This window comes from Pholis gunnellus (assembly GCF_910591455.1).
Source record: "Pholis gunnellus genome assembly, chromosome: 2".
NCBI classification, from domain to species: Eukaryota; Metazoa; Chordata; class Actinopteri; order Perciformes; family Pholidae; genus Pholis; species Pholis gunnellus.
The window spans coordinates 18348439-18367175 of record NC_136536.1 but is presented as its reverse complement, the minus strand read 5'-3'; the positions used below and the strand labels follow the sequence as shown (position 1 = coordinate 18367175).

The 18737-nt window shown below is 46.2% G+C and overlaps 1 protein-coding gene across 1 annotated transcript in view; it reads left to right on the top strand.

Moving 5' to 3' along the window:
• Window positions 1-480: 480 nt before the first annotated feature.
• Window positions 481-18737, top strand: part of celsr3 (cadherin, EGF LAG seven-pass G-type receptor 3) — a gene marked incomplete at both ends in the record, with an annotated part of 98044 nt that continues 79787 nt past the window's right edge. The window contains one exon of the mRNA XM_079174957.1: window positions 481-6199. Coding sequence (XP_079031083.1) covers window positions 481-6199 — 5719 coding nt within the window. The remainder of the gene's footprint in view (window positions 6200-18737) is intronic.

Below are 18737 nucleotides of genomic sequence, written 5' to 3'. Positions count from 1 at the left end.
AAAGGAGAGAGGAGGAGAGTGTGATCGTGTGTGTGGATGGATGGATAGTAGCCTACCACCGGGCTGTGCCTAGGAGAGTGCGCACACACATACACACACACACACTCAGGAGGGTAGTGTGTGAGCCAGTCAGTCAGTCAGTCAGTCAGTGTGAGTGTGTAAGCCATGTTGGATGTGAATGAACGGGAGGAGAGATGCTGCTGCCGCGCCGCTCCTAACGCTCAGACCTCCAGCTCCACGGACCACAGCGGGTAAATGCCAACTCTCCAGGCCGACGGAGAGACGGGGGAGCCTGGGGGAAGGTGTCGGGCGGTGCCGGCGGTCCTGGAACTGGCCACCTAGCCGGAACGAGGGAGAGACAGAGAGAGAGAGAGAAGTAACGGGGAGAAGGGAAGACGCACTCGAGAGAGAGAGAAAGAGAGAATAGGAAGTGGTGGAAGAGGGAGAAAGAAGGGAGAGACCGAGAAAGGAAGAGACTAAATGGCTGCACCGCTACCGGGCTTCACCCCGCTCCTGCTCTCTTCTCTGGCACTCCACCTGCTTCTCCTCGGCCCTTTGTTCGCCCTCACCCCGGGGACTGGGAATACAAGAGGGGCTTCCAACCGATGGACCCCCGGTCTCTGTTACCGAGACGCCGGTAAAGTGAGCCAGCAGCAACAGCAGCAGCAGCGCGAGGAAGCAGGGGAGTCGCCGAGGGGCAGCTGGAATATACGCCCAAGCAGGTGGACCGTAGAGCGGATACAGACCGAGGGATGCTCTGGAGTGCAGCGCGCAGGGGGGACGCTGGGAAGATATCACCGGGATGGGGCGAGGGGGACACGGAAGGAGAGACTCAAAGGAGTCGGGACGTTTTGGAGGTGTGAAAACGGCCCTCTGGCACCATCATCACCCCCTCCTCCTCTCAAACCAGGTATTAGGAGCAGGTCGAGCTCTGATGGCGTCGGCGCAGGAGAGGGAGTGGATAGAGGATGGATGAGGAGGAAGGGCGTTGTTTCTCCTCCCGCTTCACCTGCTTTCACCTCCTCGCCGGTTCAGAACGGCAAAAAACGGGCAGTACAAAGGACTAGAGCGTGCGCGCAACGGTGGCCGGCGTCGAGGCCACACCTCACCAAACGTGGCGCCGCCAGAGCCTTTGTGCACGCCTCTGGCCTGTGCAGGGCACCCGGAAGTGGAGATAGGAGTAGGAGAGAGGCGTGGGAGAGGGCTCGTGAGGTGAGGAGGCTATTTGCTACATGGTGCTCGCTGACACCTGGGCATCTCTACTGGTCAAGCCCCAACAAACAAGCCCCCTCCCCGGCTAAAAAAACCTCACTTGGCCCATTGCCAACCGGTTGCTCTTGTTGCATTCATCCTCTCTTTGGATACAATTCACCACACAGTAAGGCTTCAAACTACACCTTTAAATTCCATCCCTGTTTCACTAAGAATTTAAACTATAACCAGGATTCAAATTTGGACTACGTTTGTAATTTTTCAACTTATTCCTCTCAGAACAGCCACACAGGTGAAATTCAGCCGCATCCAGTTTACAGGAACAGCATTAATAACAAGACCTGGGATGCTGATGGGTGCTCAGCTAGCGAGGACAGGGGGGCTGGTAATTGTTCTCATTTGGGAAGGCACAATGATATTGATCTCAGCAGCAACAGAGAGGGGGGTGATGATAGCTGTTTGACTGGGTGCAATAGGTGCAGGGAGAGGGGGATGAGGAGTGAGGGAGATGATGAGGGGGGGGAGGAAGCGTACAGATGTAGTGCACCGGCAGTGATTAACCCTAGTACCTGGGCGCACCATTGTGGACCCCCTGTCCGTGAGATGAAAGCAAGTTATTACCATGTCAGAATTATGGATAAGAGGGAGGAGAGGGCTGGGAGGAGAGAGGGAAAGGATGGACGAGGAGGAGGGGTGAACCAAGGCAACACATACATTAATTTATCTAATTATCCGGATAATGATTTGGCTTGTCCGATTCTGATGCTCCTATGTAGGGCTGATAATGAGCTTCCGCAGGGGAAATCAGCAACAGCAACCAGAGGGCAGGGCAGCCAAACCCGGGGAGAAAGCAGGGAGGTTCCCGGTGGTCACTTTGGTTGTTTGGATAGAATAGAAATGGGGGATGGATATGTAGCAGAGTTTATGGTCCCAGAGGGAGTCATAGCTCTGAGGAACCCCCCCATCCAATTTCCCCCCAGCAGCATCACTGAGATGCCCGGCCAACGTTTTCTATCCAGCAAAAGCGTATCAATTGCATCAAGATATCCTGGCCTGGTGCTCAATACGCACCCTCAAACACGAAAAGATGGTTATGCAGGAAGTGGAAAGCTATCCAAACCGATCCGTATATCTGCTGAGAAAGTAAACGCAACTTCAGAGACAGAGTCTGCCAGTGACTCAGGCTTTTTTTCGCCTGCGAAGTTTCCTGTTAAATCTCCCGGAGTTGTGTCAGACACGTCTCGCTCTGCAACAGCAGACAATTCACGTCTCCTCACTCAGCCCGATGACGCCACAGAAAACCGCCTCTCGTTCTTCTCTGAAATGAACCAGCCCACATGGCAGGATGACTCTGCGCGTTCCCTTTACTTACCCTCTGTGAAGGATCTGACTTTAGCACCACGGACAGCTCCCCGGGACTCTCAGTGGGTGTTTTTGTGGAGAAAATTAAACAGCAACAGTAATAACAACAACGACGAGGAGGGAAGCAAGGACATGAATGGATATAGTCATGACTCTGGTCAGACACAGCAACAAGACCTGTGGGAGACCGCACTGCGAGAGATGGTCAAGGCAGGCTGCGCTGACAGCATTTCCACCGACTGTTCAGCCACCGAGCAGAACGACCGTGCACACATGCAATTAAAATCCAGAAAGCAAGTGCCATTAGAGCCCGAAGGTGTCAGACATACAGATAGGCGGCAGATGGGGGCTGAGGGAGAAAGGGAGAGGGATGCAGAGAGGGAGGGAGAGGGCTTGGAGGGGTCTGCTGCTGTTGCTGCCGCTGTTGGGGGAGGAAAATTACAGGTGGGGGAGGGCGAGAGAGAGGCACGGCTGATGGGAGGGAGAGAACCAGGGGGAGAAGAGCAAGAGGAGGAGGAGTGGGAGAGGGAAAAAGGAATAACAAAGGCAAGCCAGGCAGAGGAGAGAGAGGCAGAGGGAGGAAAGGGTCAGGATAGGGGCAGTAGCACCACCACCATCACACAGCCTCCTAGCGAAAGAGGGAAGAAAGAGAGCCAGGCAGATAAAAGCCATGTGGTTGGAGAGGGGAATGAGAGGGGGGAAGGTGGGGAGCAGGAGAGGCACAGTACAAGGGGAGAGAGGAGCCTGGAACGACTGATAATAGTAGCAGATGATGAAATGTCACAGGGAGGAAGGGGGAGGAAGATTTTGGTGCCCTGGCCTCGCTCTCGACGTGCAGCCAACAAACATCCCCATTTTTCCCAGTATAACTTCCAAGTGCAAGTAGCTGAGAACCAGCCACCCGCCACCTCAGTCATCATCATGTCCGCTTTAGACCCAGATGCAGGAGATGCCGGCAGGGTGAGCTACACCATGGCCCCGTTAATGAACAGTCGATCATCTGACTACTTCCACATCCACCCAGACACAGGTCTCATCACCACCACTCAGGTTCTAGACAGAGAACACATGGATTTGCATTACTTCCGGGTCACTGCGACCGATCACGCCTCCTCTCGACTCTCTGGCACCACAATGGTGGCCATTACAGTTTCCGACCGGAACGATCATTCTCCTATATTTGAGCAGACAGAGTACAGGGAGACGATCAGGGAGAACGTAGAGGAGGGGTATCCCATCTTACAGTTGAGAGCGACAGACTTAGACTCCCCATCCAATGCCAATATACGTTACCACTTTGTCGGGGACACGGCTGTGATGGCACGAGCAGCCTTTGAGGTTGACCCACGCTCTGGGCTCATAACAACCCGTGGAGCGGTGGACCGGGAAACCAACGAGCACTACACTCTACAGGTGGAGGCCAGTGACCAGGGGAAGGAACCGGGGCCCCGCTCCGCTACTGTTAAAGTTTTCATCACCGTTCTAGATGAAAATGACAACGTGCCACAGTTCAGTGAAAAGCGTTATGTTGTAGCAGTGAAGGAGGATGTACGGCCTCACTCTGAGATCCTCCGTGTGAGTGCCACAGACCAGGACAAGGACAGCAACGCTGCTGTTCACTATAACATCATCAGTGGTAACAGCCGTGGACAGTTTTCCATCGACAGTGTCACTGGGGAGATCCATGTCGTGGCACCACTAGACTATGAATCCGAACGGGAGTATACGCTCCGTGTTCGTGCACAGGACAATGGGCGGCCCCCTCTCTCCAACAACACCGGTATTGTGAGTGTACAGGTGACGGATGTCAATGACAACCCACCGATCTTTGTCTCCACACCATTCCAGGCGTCTGTGCTCGAGAGCGCCCCAGTTGGTAGTTCGATCCTCCACATTCAGGCCATTGATACTGATTCTAGTGATAATGCTCGTCTGGAGTACAGATTAACTGGCACTAGCTCTGACACACCATTCATTATCAATTCAGCTACGGGCTGGGTCACTGTGAGCTCCATTCTTGACCGAGAATCTGTGGAACACTATTTCTTTGGCGTTGAGGCCAGGGATTATGGCATGCCGCCTCTTTCTGCTACATCCAGTGTTACAATTACAGTGATGGATGTCAATGACAACCGCCCTGAGTTCCTCCTAAAGGAGTACTACGCTCGCCTGAATGAGGATGCATCGGTTGGTACCAGTGTAGTCACTGTCACGGCTGTGGACCGAGACGTCAACAGTGCTGTGACCTATCAGATAACAGGAGGAAACACCAGAAACCGCTTTGCCATCAGCACGGCAGGAGGGTCCGGACTTCTCTCGTTAGCTCTCCCATTGGACTACAAACAGGAGCGCCGTTACGTTCTTACAGTCACCGCCTCAGACCGCACACTCCACGACACCTGTCAGGTGCACATCAACATCACAGATGCCAACACTCATCGGCCTGTTTTCCAGAGCGCCCACTACTCTATTAGCGTGAATGAGGACCGACCACCTGGAAGCACTGTCGTTGTGATCAGTGCCACAGATGATGACGTCGGTGAAAATGCTCGAATCACATACTTCCTCGAGGACAATATCCCACAATTCCGCATTGACACTGCCACAGGGGCTATAACACTCCAGGCAGAGCTGGACTATGAGGACCAGATGACCTACACTTTGGCTATAACAGCTAAAGACAACGGCATACCACAGAAAGCAGACACTACATATGTTGAGGTGAACGTGAATGATGTGAACGACAATGCACCTCAGTTCGTTAGCCCCAGATATCAGGGGACAGTGAGCGAAGACGCCCCTCCCTTCACTAGTGTCCTCCAAATCTCAGCCACTGACCGTGACGCACACGCTAATGGCCGTGTTCAGTACACCTTCCAAAATGGCGAGGACGGGGATGGAGACTTCACCATTGAACCTACATCTGGCATCGTCCGAACTGTTCGCCGCTTGGACCGCGAGAGCGTGCCATTCTATGAGCTGACGGCCTATGCCGTAGATCGAGGCGTGCCTCCTCAGCGAACCCCCGTCCACATACAGGTGACAGTCCTCGATGTCAACGACAATGCCCCTGTCTTCCCTGCTGATGACTTTGAGGTTCTAGTGAAGGAAAACAGCGCAGTGGGCTCCGTGGTAGCCCAGATCACAGCCACCGACCCGGATGAAGGTGCCAACGCTCAGATCATGTACCAAATTGTGGAGGGCAACATCCCTGAGATCTTCCAGATGGACATCTTTTCAGGGGAGCTCACTTCACTCATTGATCTTGACTATGAGGCCAATAATGAGTATGTCATCGTAGTCCAAGCCACCTCAGCACCTCTAGTCAGCCGGGCAACTATCCGCATCCGACTGGTGGACCAGAACGACAACCGGCCCACTCTGCAGGACTTCCAAATCATTTTCAACAACTTCGTATCCAATCGGTCCAACAGTTTCCCCAGCGGCGTAATTGGGAGAGTACCCGCCCACGACCCCGATGTGTCAGACAGGCTGTACTACACCATCGACCGAGGGAACGAGCTTCACCTGCTGCTGCTGAATCACACCAGCGGAGAGATCCGACTGAGCCGAAAACTGGATAACAACCGGCCGCTGGTGGCTCCCATGCTGATCACTGTCACAGGTAAGAGAGCGTGGAGGGAAAAATGTGAAGGAGGGTGTGTGTGTGTGTAGTCAGTTTAGATTCCCCTGTAGCTTTCTTCACTGTAACAAATCCTATGAAGATAAGGACCGAAACTCTACAGGTTTTAATGTGAGTTAGAAAGGGGAGTGATAAGAGTGGGTGACATTTGCTTGAGCTCTGAGCATTGCTTCTACCTTTTTCTTTTGTCTCTTTTTCTGGACTTGTGTGCATGAAGGACTGAGGAATTAACGGAAGGACACGGCTGCTTGTGTGGGCAATTTGTTGCGAGAGGAAGCTGATTGAACAAGTGGGAGAGAAAGGAGAAGGCTCTGGGGAGAGATTGTGTGTTTGTGAGAGAAATATAGACAATGACAGAGCTGACAGGGCTAGATTTACCTGAGAGCATGGGAGGTAAACATTAAGCAGATTGATGCTAGTCGGCATAGCAGAGTTACACTTTGTGGAAGAGGTGAGAAGTGTGCGAGAAAAGGATAACGAGAAAGTGAGTGTGTGATGCGTGAGTGTGGATTTTGTGAGTGAAAACGTAACAGCAGATATCGCGGAAGGGAGAAAACCTGTGTGAGAAGAGATAAGTATTCAAAGGCACTCCTGTCAATGTGAGATAACTATAATTATTAGTGGGCTTCTCATATCAAATTTGCATCAGTCTGCATGTTGGCAGCTTATGAGATATACTATGTTGCAAGCAACTGGGGTAAGCAGGTATTTTATTTCCAGCTTGGCGAGACATTTTTGCTGTTGGAAAAAGAACTGTGCAGTTATGAGCAGTGATCGGTATCACAGCACCACCCAAGCCGTTTGATTAATGTGCGGTCTGAGTGCAGTCCAATTTGCCATTGTAAAATTAAAGAAAATATAGTAAAACAAGGAAGCAGACAAGTCGGACTGGCAGAGCCAAATGCGGTCACTTGCTGTTAAATGGTATCAATACTTCCTTAATTGGATTTATTACATGATGATATAGGACAGTGGGGGGGTCAATCTTCAGAGTAAATCCATGGTCTATTAGTTTGAAGAGAAACACACTTTTATTTCCCAGGGAAATAGCCACTTAACTTAACTGACATGCTTGTTGACCGTCCATTATGTTGCTCACAAAATGCAGTTCGGTTTACGGTACAAATGCATCATGGTTCTATATTGAATTTCTATTTTAAGCTGTTTTGTCTAACACACAAGAATATAATAATCTTATTTTGTTGAAATCCAATGGATGATTGATTTTATTCAAATTAGTTTTTATTTTGACATTTCTTTGTTTGCATATCCCGCTTAAGATACAGGCCTCCTAAAAGCTGTACAGGCTTCTTTGCTGTCAGTGATCAAAGCCGTAGAAACCCAATAAGGAAAAGAAACAAAAGCGTTGTTTTCGCTTTGGTGCTCTGTTTGTATTCTGGCTTGGGAGTGTGTGTGACCTGCTACCCTATTTACACAGCTTTCATACCAGCCTCACTGGTGACGACAAAGGCTTATACATATTCAGTTTGGTGTCATTTTGATGTCATTTGTGAGTGAAGGGAATGACGGACTGAGTGAGCTAAAGGTTACGTTCGTGACTGAATGAGTAACCTGCGTTTGAGTGAGTGAGGCCGTTATCAAGGGAGTGACTGAGAATATGAGCGAGTGAGTGAGTTTAAACATTACAAAGTGAATTGTGAGAGAGTGAGAGAATAAAAGAGAAAGCGACTGGCTAAATGTGAGAAAATGGGTGAGTGGGTGAATGGTAGAGGAAGTGACTGAGTAAATGAGCAAGTGAATAAGAGTGCATATGACCGAGTGAATGAGTGACGGGTAAACGATTTGCCTTAAATGTTAGAGTATAAAAGTAATGAGAGAGTGCACGAGTGATCAAATGTCTGATAGAGTGAGTGAGTGAGTGAAGGAATGAGCAATCAGGCACACGTGTGTGTGTGTGTGTGTGTGTGTGTGTGTGTACACCATAAACAGTATGTATGCATGTGTGCCAGCCTTCGTCTCTGTTTGCCTCCAATGTGCATTCAGTTCGATTCAACCAGACGTGCGGATTCATTTCCAATTTTCTCGCTGTTTCACTCTCACTATGAAAGTATTTTACACTCTCTCTCTCTCTCTCTCTCTCTCGCTCTCTCGCTCTCTCTCTCTCTCTCTCTCGCTCTCTCTCCGTCGCTCCAGGATTTGACAGTTATGAGATTATAATGAAACAACAGTCAGCCAGAGTCATGCTCGGAGCAAAGCTGTCACTTTCATTGTGTGCTGTGTGTTATCTGTGACTACCCATCCGTCCTCTTCCCATCACTTTCTTCCTTTCCTTTATTCTAGCCGTCCTCAAATGTATGGATGAATTGTTGGCCGTCGTTTTTCCCTCCTTTCATTTCTCTCTCTTCTTTTTCATCATCCTTCTTTCCGTTTGTTTCTCTTCCCTTCCGCTTTTTCCGGTCCTGTAGTTCCTTTTCCATTTACTGTACTTCGTCTCTCTTCTTCTTCTATCCAGCTCCTCAGTCTTTAACCATATGTAGCCTATTATTTCTCTATGCTCTCTCTCTCTCTCTCTCTCTCTCTCGCTCTCTCTCTCTCTCTCTCTCTCTCTCTTCTTCTGTATTCAATGATCCACCCTCCTGTCCTCCAACTCTTCTCTTTCCCTCAACACTTCCCTTTAATCCTCACATAACTCTCATGGGCTGTGTCTCTTCAATGGCATATTCTTTTCGACTCTGCTCCTCCTCTCCTCTTTTCTGCTTTCTTCCCTCCTCATATCCACTTTCTCTCTCTCTGTGTGTGTGTGTGTGTGTGTGTGTCTATATGTCTGCTCCAGTGCCTGAATGTGTTGTGTTTGGATTTCTGCCTGATTTTTTACTTATGTGCGTGTTTGAACAGTGTTTTCTAGTAGCAGTTTTCTTTGTGTGCGTGCTTGTGAATGATTTGTGTTTGCACATAGTCCTGTGCAGATGTGTGTGTGTGTGTGTGTGTGTGTGTGTGTGTGTGTGTACTCTCAGGTGGCTCAAAGCATTGCACTTGAGAGTGTATTCATGCCTTTTCAATGAATAATATCTATGCATGCCAGAGAGTGCCGAGACTACATTGCTTTATGTCTTGCTTTCTTACTTCCTCGGTCTTTCACACTTTGTTCTCTCTCTCTTCTCTCGTTCTCTCCCATTTCCCTCCCTCTCTCCCGCTCTCTATCTCTTTCCCATTCTCAAAGCTCCTGACTATTGATTCTCAGGATAGTTCCCATATTCATGGGGCACAGAGATTAAACGCTGCATCCACGCTTGTGTTGCCAGCAGTTTAAGCACACACACAGACACACACATTAACATTTGCGCCAATGAAACTGGCTTTAGGGTCAGTTGGTCGAGGCAAGTGATGAAAAAAAATCTAATTTGAGCTTGGCACCCCAAATAGCATTAGCTCAAGGTGCCCTTGAGCAAAGCAACCCCCAACTGCTCCTGTGGCCAGCAGCAAAGACTGTGGCTGTGCTGGCAAACCCCCAGTTGTGAATGTGTGTAGCAGTTTAAACGAGGAGCAGGGCTTTGCTGGTAAAAGAAAACATGAGCCTAACTAACACGACCCAAACACAGCCTGTGTTCAACTGGCCTTTTTTTAAACAGCGGACATTTTGACGTGACTGTAAGGGAAAGTGCAGGTGTAAATAATAACATGAACGATGGCTGATACACAATTAGCTGCTTTTGTTTCCGGGTCCTGGTTCTGTCTCTCTTCACCGTCACACTGCCAAGACTTACTGGGACACTTGAATAGAACTGAGCATCATTCATTTTATTCGTAACACCTGTCTTCTTCCTACTGGTCAAAATGTGTGCTGTGAAAAAGCCCTGTTGCTATTACCGAAGTCGTTTTCTCGACAAATCTCAGTCATATTAGTTTTCATCTTAACTACCACCATCTATGAACCCCCAAATACTGTACATGTCCACCAGTTGGTTTGGACACAAATATGATTCGACCTGTTTGGCTCTCTGCTCTCACTCCGACGTTGCTTGCATACAGCATCAAAGTGCTGATTGCAGAAGTGACAGGTACTCCTTTTTTGTCGTTATCCTGATATGGCACACCTGTGTAGCAGTGTGTCTGATTATGATGAGGTTGATGTTCAGTTAAAGATGCTTAAATTGCATTTTTTGGAGCACATGGGAGAAGGAGAACTGCATAACAAGCTGCACACCACAAATCGTCACCTACTCTCACATCCAGTGGACATGGAGCAACATTTGGAGTGATGTTTGTGTCCACCTGATGGATGCAGGACAATGTTCTTTACATTTAGCTCTGGTTTGGTTTCCACTAACTCCTGAGAACAATATCTGCTAAACGTTCCACTTTGATGAACTTCCTGCTGTATGTCGCTGGGCATTTAGTGCACAGTGTTTTTTTAGAGCTTGTTTCAGGAGGAAACAGCTGTCTGAGCTCTGAGCCTGAACTAAATAGTAGAAATAAAACAATATAGTAAAAGAGGCTATAAAGCACCATAGAGCTGCAGACTTGGTGATGCATTTTTGTACACACGTAGTTCTTTCATTGTCAGTACTTTGCTTTAACGGAGCTATAAAGAATCAAGGTAAAATGTGGTAATCATAAATTACAATTTGTCACTTGTAATTTTTGTCACACGCCGGCTCTTCTATGCATGTCAATAGCAGAGTGAGCATTCTGCAAATCAGTTAACACATCTAACGAGCCAGATGTGTTATCTTTGACAAACTCAACATGCGGCAGCCTTTTCCCTTCACTGACTTAGGTTTAATGGCTTCTGTGTGTGCTGGGGATTCTGGGAGTTTAGATTGTGTTGAGATTAAGGATGCATCACCAATACATTTACACACTGGTTTACTATATGCTGTAGTTGTTGAGGCAACTGCTAACTGTGACTCAGGTCAGTGCACCATGAATAGACTTACAATATAGGTCATTGCGCTGATGTTAAGAAGAACCCTACCGATGCATTATGGGTGAGTACGCTGATGCTGTGTGTTTAAGGCAGCTAAAGCATTAACATATGGGTCAGAAAGGTCAACACCCAAGAGCTTAACACTCTGAATTATTCTCATTGTTTTAACCAATATTACAAGCGTGGAGATAAAATGAGGATAATTTCTTGTTTCATGGCCACAGCTGAGAAACAAACATTTCAGTATTTCTATTTATCTATTGCCTTTCTTTTATATTCCATGTATTTATTGTATACAGTGAAGAAAGTATACATTTCAAAACAAAGATGCAGAAAGAAAACAATAGAGCTGAATAAAAACATTAATGTCATGAACCACTTTTAATAGTTCGCCACCTGAACCCTCAGGAAGCCCCACAGCCTTCACCACCAAAACCAAGTGGTTTTAATTGAATAAATAGCCCGTTGAAATGCTCCGCCTGTGTTTACCATCAACTATTGCTCTGTATTGATTTGACTTGTCGGAGGTTGGAGAGCTTGCCTCAGCTTGAGAGAGAGAGAGAGAGAGAGAGAGAGAGAGAGAGAGAGAACTTTAATTATTTTGCCAGTGGTGATGATACAAACTAATTCATACATGTTACAGGCCAGTGCATAATGCTCAGCACTCTACAGGCTATATATTGTATGCTGTAATGAATATACGCTAAATTAGCTTACAACATCTGAAACTCATTTTATTTCATGGTATTTCATCTCTATATTGTTTTTATAGCTACTAACGCAGCTACTAACACTTTCCAAAGCTGACAAACCGACATTGACGTTGTGTGTGGAGGCTTTTTGTAACCGCTCTAAACAGAAGGCGATTTCAGGGGGAATGAGGAGGGATGCTATCCTGCTTTTTAGCAAAATGACCAAAATGCATCCCCCTTGTTAACCCGCAAATCCCTCCTCTCGATCCCCTAGTAGCAGAGAGAGAACAGGGGCAAAGGGGTTGTTGAGTTGAATATGTTAGTCTAGTCTGCCTGACTCATTGATCCTTTATCTGACTGAGTTTGGTGTAAGTTCGAATCTTTGGCCATGACCAAGGCTCTGAAATATCAGAAGCCTACCTGTGCTGTGTATCGATAAATCCATTGCGTTGCCCGTGGTGCTGAAGTAGCAGACATTAAATTATTCAACGCTACGCTGGTGTGCATTGCTACATCACACATGTAGTCTTTAAACCTACGAGATATTTACGGAGGATAAAGAGAAACCGCACGAAAGAGTACAAAACGGGCTTAAACCCACAGCATCATGAGCACAAAGCACTTACTGCGTTTACTTAGCAACCACGATGACCTAGACAGCACATGCTGGCCAACCACAATGTAATGAAACTTTGAGCCGGCCATTAGAACCCATTAGACGCACACACTGCATCTTCGGCCTGTCAGGGTCACAATGCAGCTACCACCCGTCAGGAGCTAAATGGTTCGGATCAAGCAGAGGCGGTTGCAGAGTTCGACTCAGTTCGACACAGAGAGCCAGATGGCAGGTTTCTTTATTGGGTAGTTAGTGTCCTGTAACCGTTACACCAACGCTGGGAGCAAACCTGTGACCTCCACAGGTGTTAACCAGTATTTGCCCTCTCTTTCATGTTTTAAAGGTATCTGTGTTGTAACAGCAGATTTTGAGCAACAAGGGGCTTGTTTTATATAGCGTCACCAGAGCCAGTGTCTTTTCAAAGCTCTCTGTGCAAAGACATTCATCTGATTTTCTGCAGAGGATTTTTAGCTTACTGAAGGCCAGAGATATTAGGTGGTGGATGGGTTCGGAGGGCCATGTCTGACACTATAAGGCCGTCACATAGTTAAGTGCTTGACAACTCAAAGCTTGTGTTAAAAGGGAAAGTGGTCTGTCCCCCCAGCTTAAGTACATGGCTGCTGTTGATTCATGCAAATGAATAAGGCAATTACCTTCTTTTTTTTTTCTGGGAGTTATTGAGAGCAATCAGAGTGACAGTTTCTGATACGGTTTTGTTAGATTTGCACTCGGGTCTCTTTTACTGCAAATGCCAAGTTACCTTGCATTCACACAGCTGTGCACATCCCCATCTGGGAGCTGCCCTGTACAAATACAGTCCATTTGATACGGCTCTTCTCAAGGAGGTGTGGTTTGAGTGGCAGGATGGCTGCTGGGAAGTAGTGATAACTTAGGCAAGGTTATGCTCATGCCATGACGGAGGGAAATTCAGACATGGTGGGCTCCCATGAGTGAATATTTTGCCAGAGAGTTGAGAGCGTAACAAATGTGTGTTCCCTGCTGAGAGATTTGTAGTTGCACAGGGAAGCCAATGCTCCTGTAATCTGCTTCTCACACCTTTATTTTTTTTTTGTTGGTCACCCACATTCTTTTTCAGTTGACTTTAAAGTGTGTGTATTAACAACCTTTAAATAATACTACCTCATTATATAAATAATGAATAGTTTGAGCTTGAGTTACGGTATTTTTTGAGGCAACGAACTGGAGTAGATTAACTCTCTGTGATGGAGAATCGCTGCTCATACATCAAAACATTTTAGATCTGCTCCATCTGTTCTTCATTCATACAAACAGACCCACGCTTTTCATTTTAATAATCAAAACCACTCCCCAATTCCCCAGGAAGCACAACACAAAGTTCTTCCACTGCTCTTCTGTATCCTGGAAGAGAAAGTCACAAAAGTTTCCGTACACATCACTTAGTTGTGTTACACAAGCTGAATATGGTATCTGCTGTGATGTTATATTCAGCCTGTGTATTGCATTAAACTTAGGGGAAGGTTACAGAGTTTCATTACAATCTACCTCTCTATAATTTGCTGGAATAGTATTAGCATTTAATGAATGTTTGTGATAAAAAAAGTTAATTAAATGTCACACACATAGAGAAAGTGAATGCATCTCCCCCCCCCCCCCCCCCCCCCCCACTGTCTTCCTCTGCTACGCTCCAGCACCTTGCTGAATGTCTTTGTACTTTGCCTGTGTCTTTAATTAGGAAGGCTGACATTTATCCATTACATTCAAAATTAAAAGAATACCTAGTGCAGGGTCAAATTCAGATAGAGACCACAGCACCAAATGAGGAGAACGATTGCTTCTGCAACGCACTCATGCAATTAGGCATTAAGACACCGGAACATTTTTCACATTTAATCAAAATAAAAGTCATTTTTTATCTTAAATAATCAGAACAGCCTGCGACTTGAGGACACTTGATCGAGACTCAGCAAAACTTTATCTGGAGGCAAAAGTTATTTTAGCATGCCACAGTAATAAGAAAGGCTTTACAGCAATCTAAAGAGATAAAATAACAAAAACACATTAGAATGTCAAGTACATCACATACAAAAAGCGTTTATTACCCAAACGCCAGGTCTCCGAACCTTTCAGACATCAAAGAGCCAATGCTGAATGGCAAATGGAAATATAAGTGTTCATAAATAGCATATTAGTGGTTTGTTTGTGATGGTCTGAAGCTAAATGAAAATGGGTTCAGTCCAAATCCGCCACCAGGGAGGACTGAGAGGCACAACGTAGGAACACCAGCAGAGATCGCCAACAGACTGGTACTTCCCTGCTATGTTTAATGCTGTGTCATCAATAAATCATTACCGCATTAGCTTTACAACATTAACATGATTACTGTAAACAAACGGGATCACCCCAGACAGAGAGAGAGAGACAGAGAGAGAGAGAGAGAGAGAGAGAGAGAGGCCAGAAGGTGTTGAACTGTTGAAGTTAGTAGGATTGCTTTTTTTTTAGGCTGCACAGCACTGCAGCACTAAAAAAACACACTGTTCAGGTCAATCATAGTGACTCTATCAGCTTTGACAAGGTGGTGCATTGTAATCCTCATTACCACTTTCCTTTTTAATGAGAGCGTCTCACTGCTCTTTTTATCTGCTGCTGCTGTTAACTGGTAGTTAAGTGCTGCTGCTGATGTTGCGTCTCTTTAGGTCAGCTCGGGTCGACCACATTTAGGGTCGGGTCTAATTACCCTCAGATCTTTTGGGATCTGACGGATCTTTGGTACCTTTCAGATCGGCTCTCTTCTCTTGTCTTGTATTGTTTTGCATTGGGCCCGAACGTCGTCTAACGCGTAAACAATGGTTTGCCTTACTTTACGTTACTGCCTCACTACTACGCTGCACCACAAGAACAATTGTGTAGAAAATAGATTAGATTTGGGATCTTTTCAGGCCCCCTCGCAGTGATCGGAGCGATGAAAACTTCTACACATTCTGCCTCAGGTGCTGGAAGTGTGAATGATTTACCAGAGAGAATGTTCAGCTCACAATGTAATTCCCAAAAATACCAAATTATTTAACTGAAAAACAACAACTGCAGAAAAGGTGCAGCCCTATTTACAGTGCCTTTGGGCCAAAAGCATTTCTTTTTATGCATGAAAAATAAGCAAAAGTGTGGCTTTTCCCCCCTCACAAACGTTATGTCCCTGCGGTTGCACATTTGAGTGAACATACTCAAAGCAGCAGCAGCAGCACAGTACAAACAAAGGCAAAAAAGATGCAAGATGGAGGATGATAGCTGCTGCTGCAAACAGCTGCAAACAGATGTCACGTCTGTATGTCAAAGAGGTCAGAGTGTGGATTTGTGTTATTTATCCGTACAATAGACATGAGGGTGTGTTTAAATGTGATACGAGTCTTTGCATGAGAGAATGCTTTTCGTGTTCAGTGTGTGTGTGTGTGTGTGTGTGTGTGTGTGTGCAAGTTATCTGGTTTAACGTAAAGGATTAGTGCTTCTGTCAAAGAGTGGTTTAAACCATTATGTTGCGCCGGCTGCTGTGTGTGTGTGTGTGTGTGTGTGTGTGTGTGTGTGTGTGTGTGTTGCTTTTTTGACTCTGTTCTCCTTTGCACTGAGTATAATGAGTGCCCAGACCTCAGGGGTAGAAAGGCTTTAAAAAACAAACTGAGCGCAGAAATCAGCTGGGCCTGGGTTGTGTGTGTAAGTGTGTGTGTAAGTGTGTGCTTTGCAATGATGCATACACAATATTGTTCACGCTTGTGTTATTTTACAGGCATTAATGTATGGCCTGCCTCTCTCTGCAGTTATCCATTTATTCACTTATTTGTACTTATTTCTATCAAGTGCCATTTTGGCTGTTCATCCTTTCACATTCTCTCCAGGAGTTATTTTCATGTGATTGTGCTTCAGACGGTGCTTTGTGTGCTCTGTTAACAACCTGAAACGTAGTTTTTTTTTGTGTGTGTTTAAAAAGGGCAACGTTTGTTCAGGGGCTGCTGTACCTATTTATTTTTCCTCACCCGCGGGCAACTTACACTGCTGAAAACACAACACTCATCACACGTTTTAGTTACTCAAGGATTTGGAAATTCAACCTGCTTCATGTAACCTACATAGACTTTTTGAGCACGATGAACACAGAGGAGAAACAGGAAAAGGCCAAACAAAGGGGTGTGACAACACAGTGTGAAATGGGATTTAAAACCATGTGATTGTGGATGCACAGGCTGTGAGCTAATGGGCTGAAGGCACCATGACGGTCTTTAGTGTGTTTCAGAGTAGCAACATAGAGCCTTTGTCCTGTCTAAATCCAATTTTACTGTTTGGGGTTTTTGCATGCTAGTTGAAATATATCTCCCCTTTTGGGCTTAAAAAGAAAAAATCCCAACTCCTTATAGTACCAGGAGTGCAAACTGTTTAAGTCAGGCTCTTAAACAAAGTCAAGGCCATGTGTGAATTTTTGAATTGTTTAGGGATCTCTCACCCCAGCAGTGGTAGCCTTTACAGACTGAGCTACACAGAGCCACAATGAATAATGAAAGAAAATACACACCCAGTGATCCGCATTCAAAACATATTTTAAATTGACAAGAATCCCTAGTGTCAGTGGTTATTCAAGGTTTTCCTCCCACAGTAATAGTGGTAGGAATTTGAACACGTGAGACATTTGAATGCTGTAACCGAATGGATTAAAGAGCTACTTTTACTTTTACAGCGAACTGCACGTCCTCTGAGGCCTCAAGTCGAATGTCTGGTGAATGACTCTGTGTCCGAATCTGAAACATGTGTTATAGCTGATACGATAGACGTCTTGAAACCCCAGATTTGTTGGCAATCTCTTTACAACTCAAATGCTCTGAAAAACAATGATCTGGTATCTGTTGCTGTCCGATCATTTCATTCGGCCCAAATGTAATGATTGGACGAGCTGCCTGCCTGCCTGCCCAGCTTTAAGTGTGTCCTCTTTCCATACTTAACGTAGGCCAACAAGCTACTGTATGTCCTACACTAATTGTGATAGTACACTGCTACTTTATCATTTTGTACCAACAGAAAATAATACAATAAGCGCACCAATCTGCAACCATGGAAGGCCACTGCTAATCAAACTCCGGAAAGGGAAAGCTCAATGATTTACAAAGATTCGATGCCTTTTTATCGCCATCAAGCTGTCCCTCCAACATCTGCAGTGTGTTTTATTTGTGCTCTTCTGTTTCCCTTTTCACTGTGGTGCAAAAGGTTACATGAACAGCACATTAAACCCATTTCTTGATCGGCCTTTTTTATACTCAATTTAGTCATTTTGAAAAAACTGCAAATTGTGAAGAATGAAGTTTGTTTGACTGCGATAAAGCTTCACGTAACCACCTGAGCAGTATCTCCAAACCTTTGCTTGCTTTGCTCTGTGACTTTCTTCCTGAAAGGCCAGGGCTCTGTCTGGTGACCCCTCCTCCTGCCCTGTATTGCAGCTTTTAATATGTTTCTGGGGCTGTTTTCAGCTCCAGCTGTGGGCTTATTGTGCGCTACTTTGCAGACTATTTCTGTCTGGATTTCCAGGAAGCGAGCTCGGGATGCTCTGACATTCAAGAAGCTTTGAGTGCGCTATTAGTCAGGCTACCTGGCGCAGGGAGATAGCACTGAACTCCTTCAACCCTTTGAAACGCTGGGGACCGTGCACCCACAAAGCATCTTAGAGCCGGAGCACTGATCTGAGGCCAGCCTCTCTCTCAGGGCGTACTGATGTTCACGCATCCATGGGACCTCGCTGATGATTCCAGATCAGTTTGTTTATTCTTAGAGGCTTTATGCACGCCAGCCTCGAGCTCTCCTCCGTCTTTGAAAGTGCGGACACACGAAGGGGGGAAATGTTGGCTCGAGGCCCACAGGAGCCGTGAAAGCTCCTCTCCGAGTTGTTATTTACGAAGGGCTTTGTTTTCCCGTGGTGCTAAAGACGCTAAAGTAACCTTCCATTTGTGGGGTTTTGGGTTTGGAGGTTATTAATGTTTTATTGTTTCCATGCACGCTAAAGCAGAGTGCCACGGAGAAAGGGCGATGAATTAGTTATGACTTCCTGGCTTATTGGGAAGTTGCGGACAAGATCACCTTTACTCACCTCTCACCAGGATTCGAAAAGTAATTCACAGTTGCTCCACGTCTTTATATTCCACTGAGATACACCTGATGTCTCTTGATTTAGTTCTTGATATGAAGGCTTTGTATCCGAAATGATGCATCAGCCCTTTTACAGGTGTGATATATTGTCTGATAAGAAGGATTGATACCTGAGAATCCCTTAAGCTTTGGCAAGGATTTAAACGATAGTAGGCAACTTATGTCCTT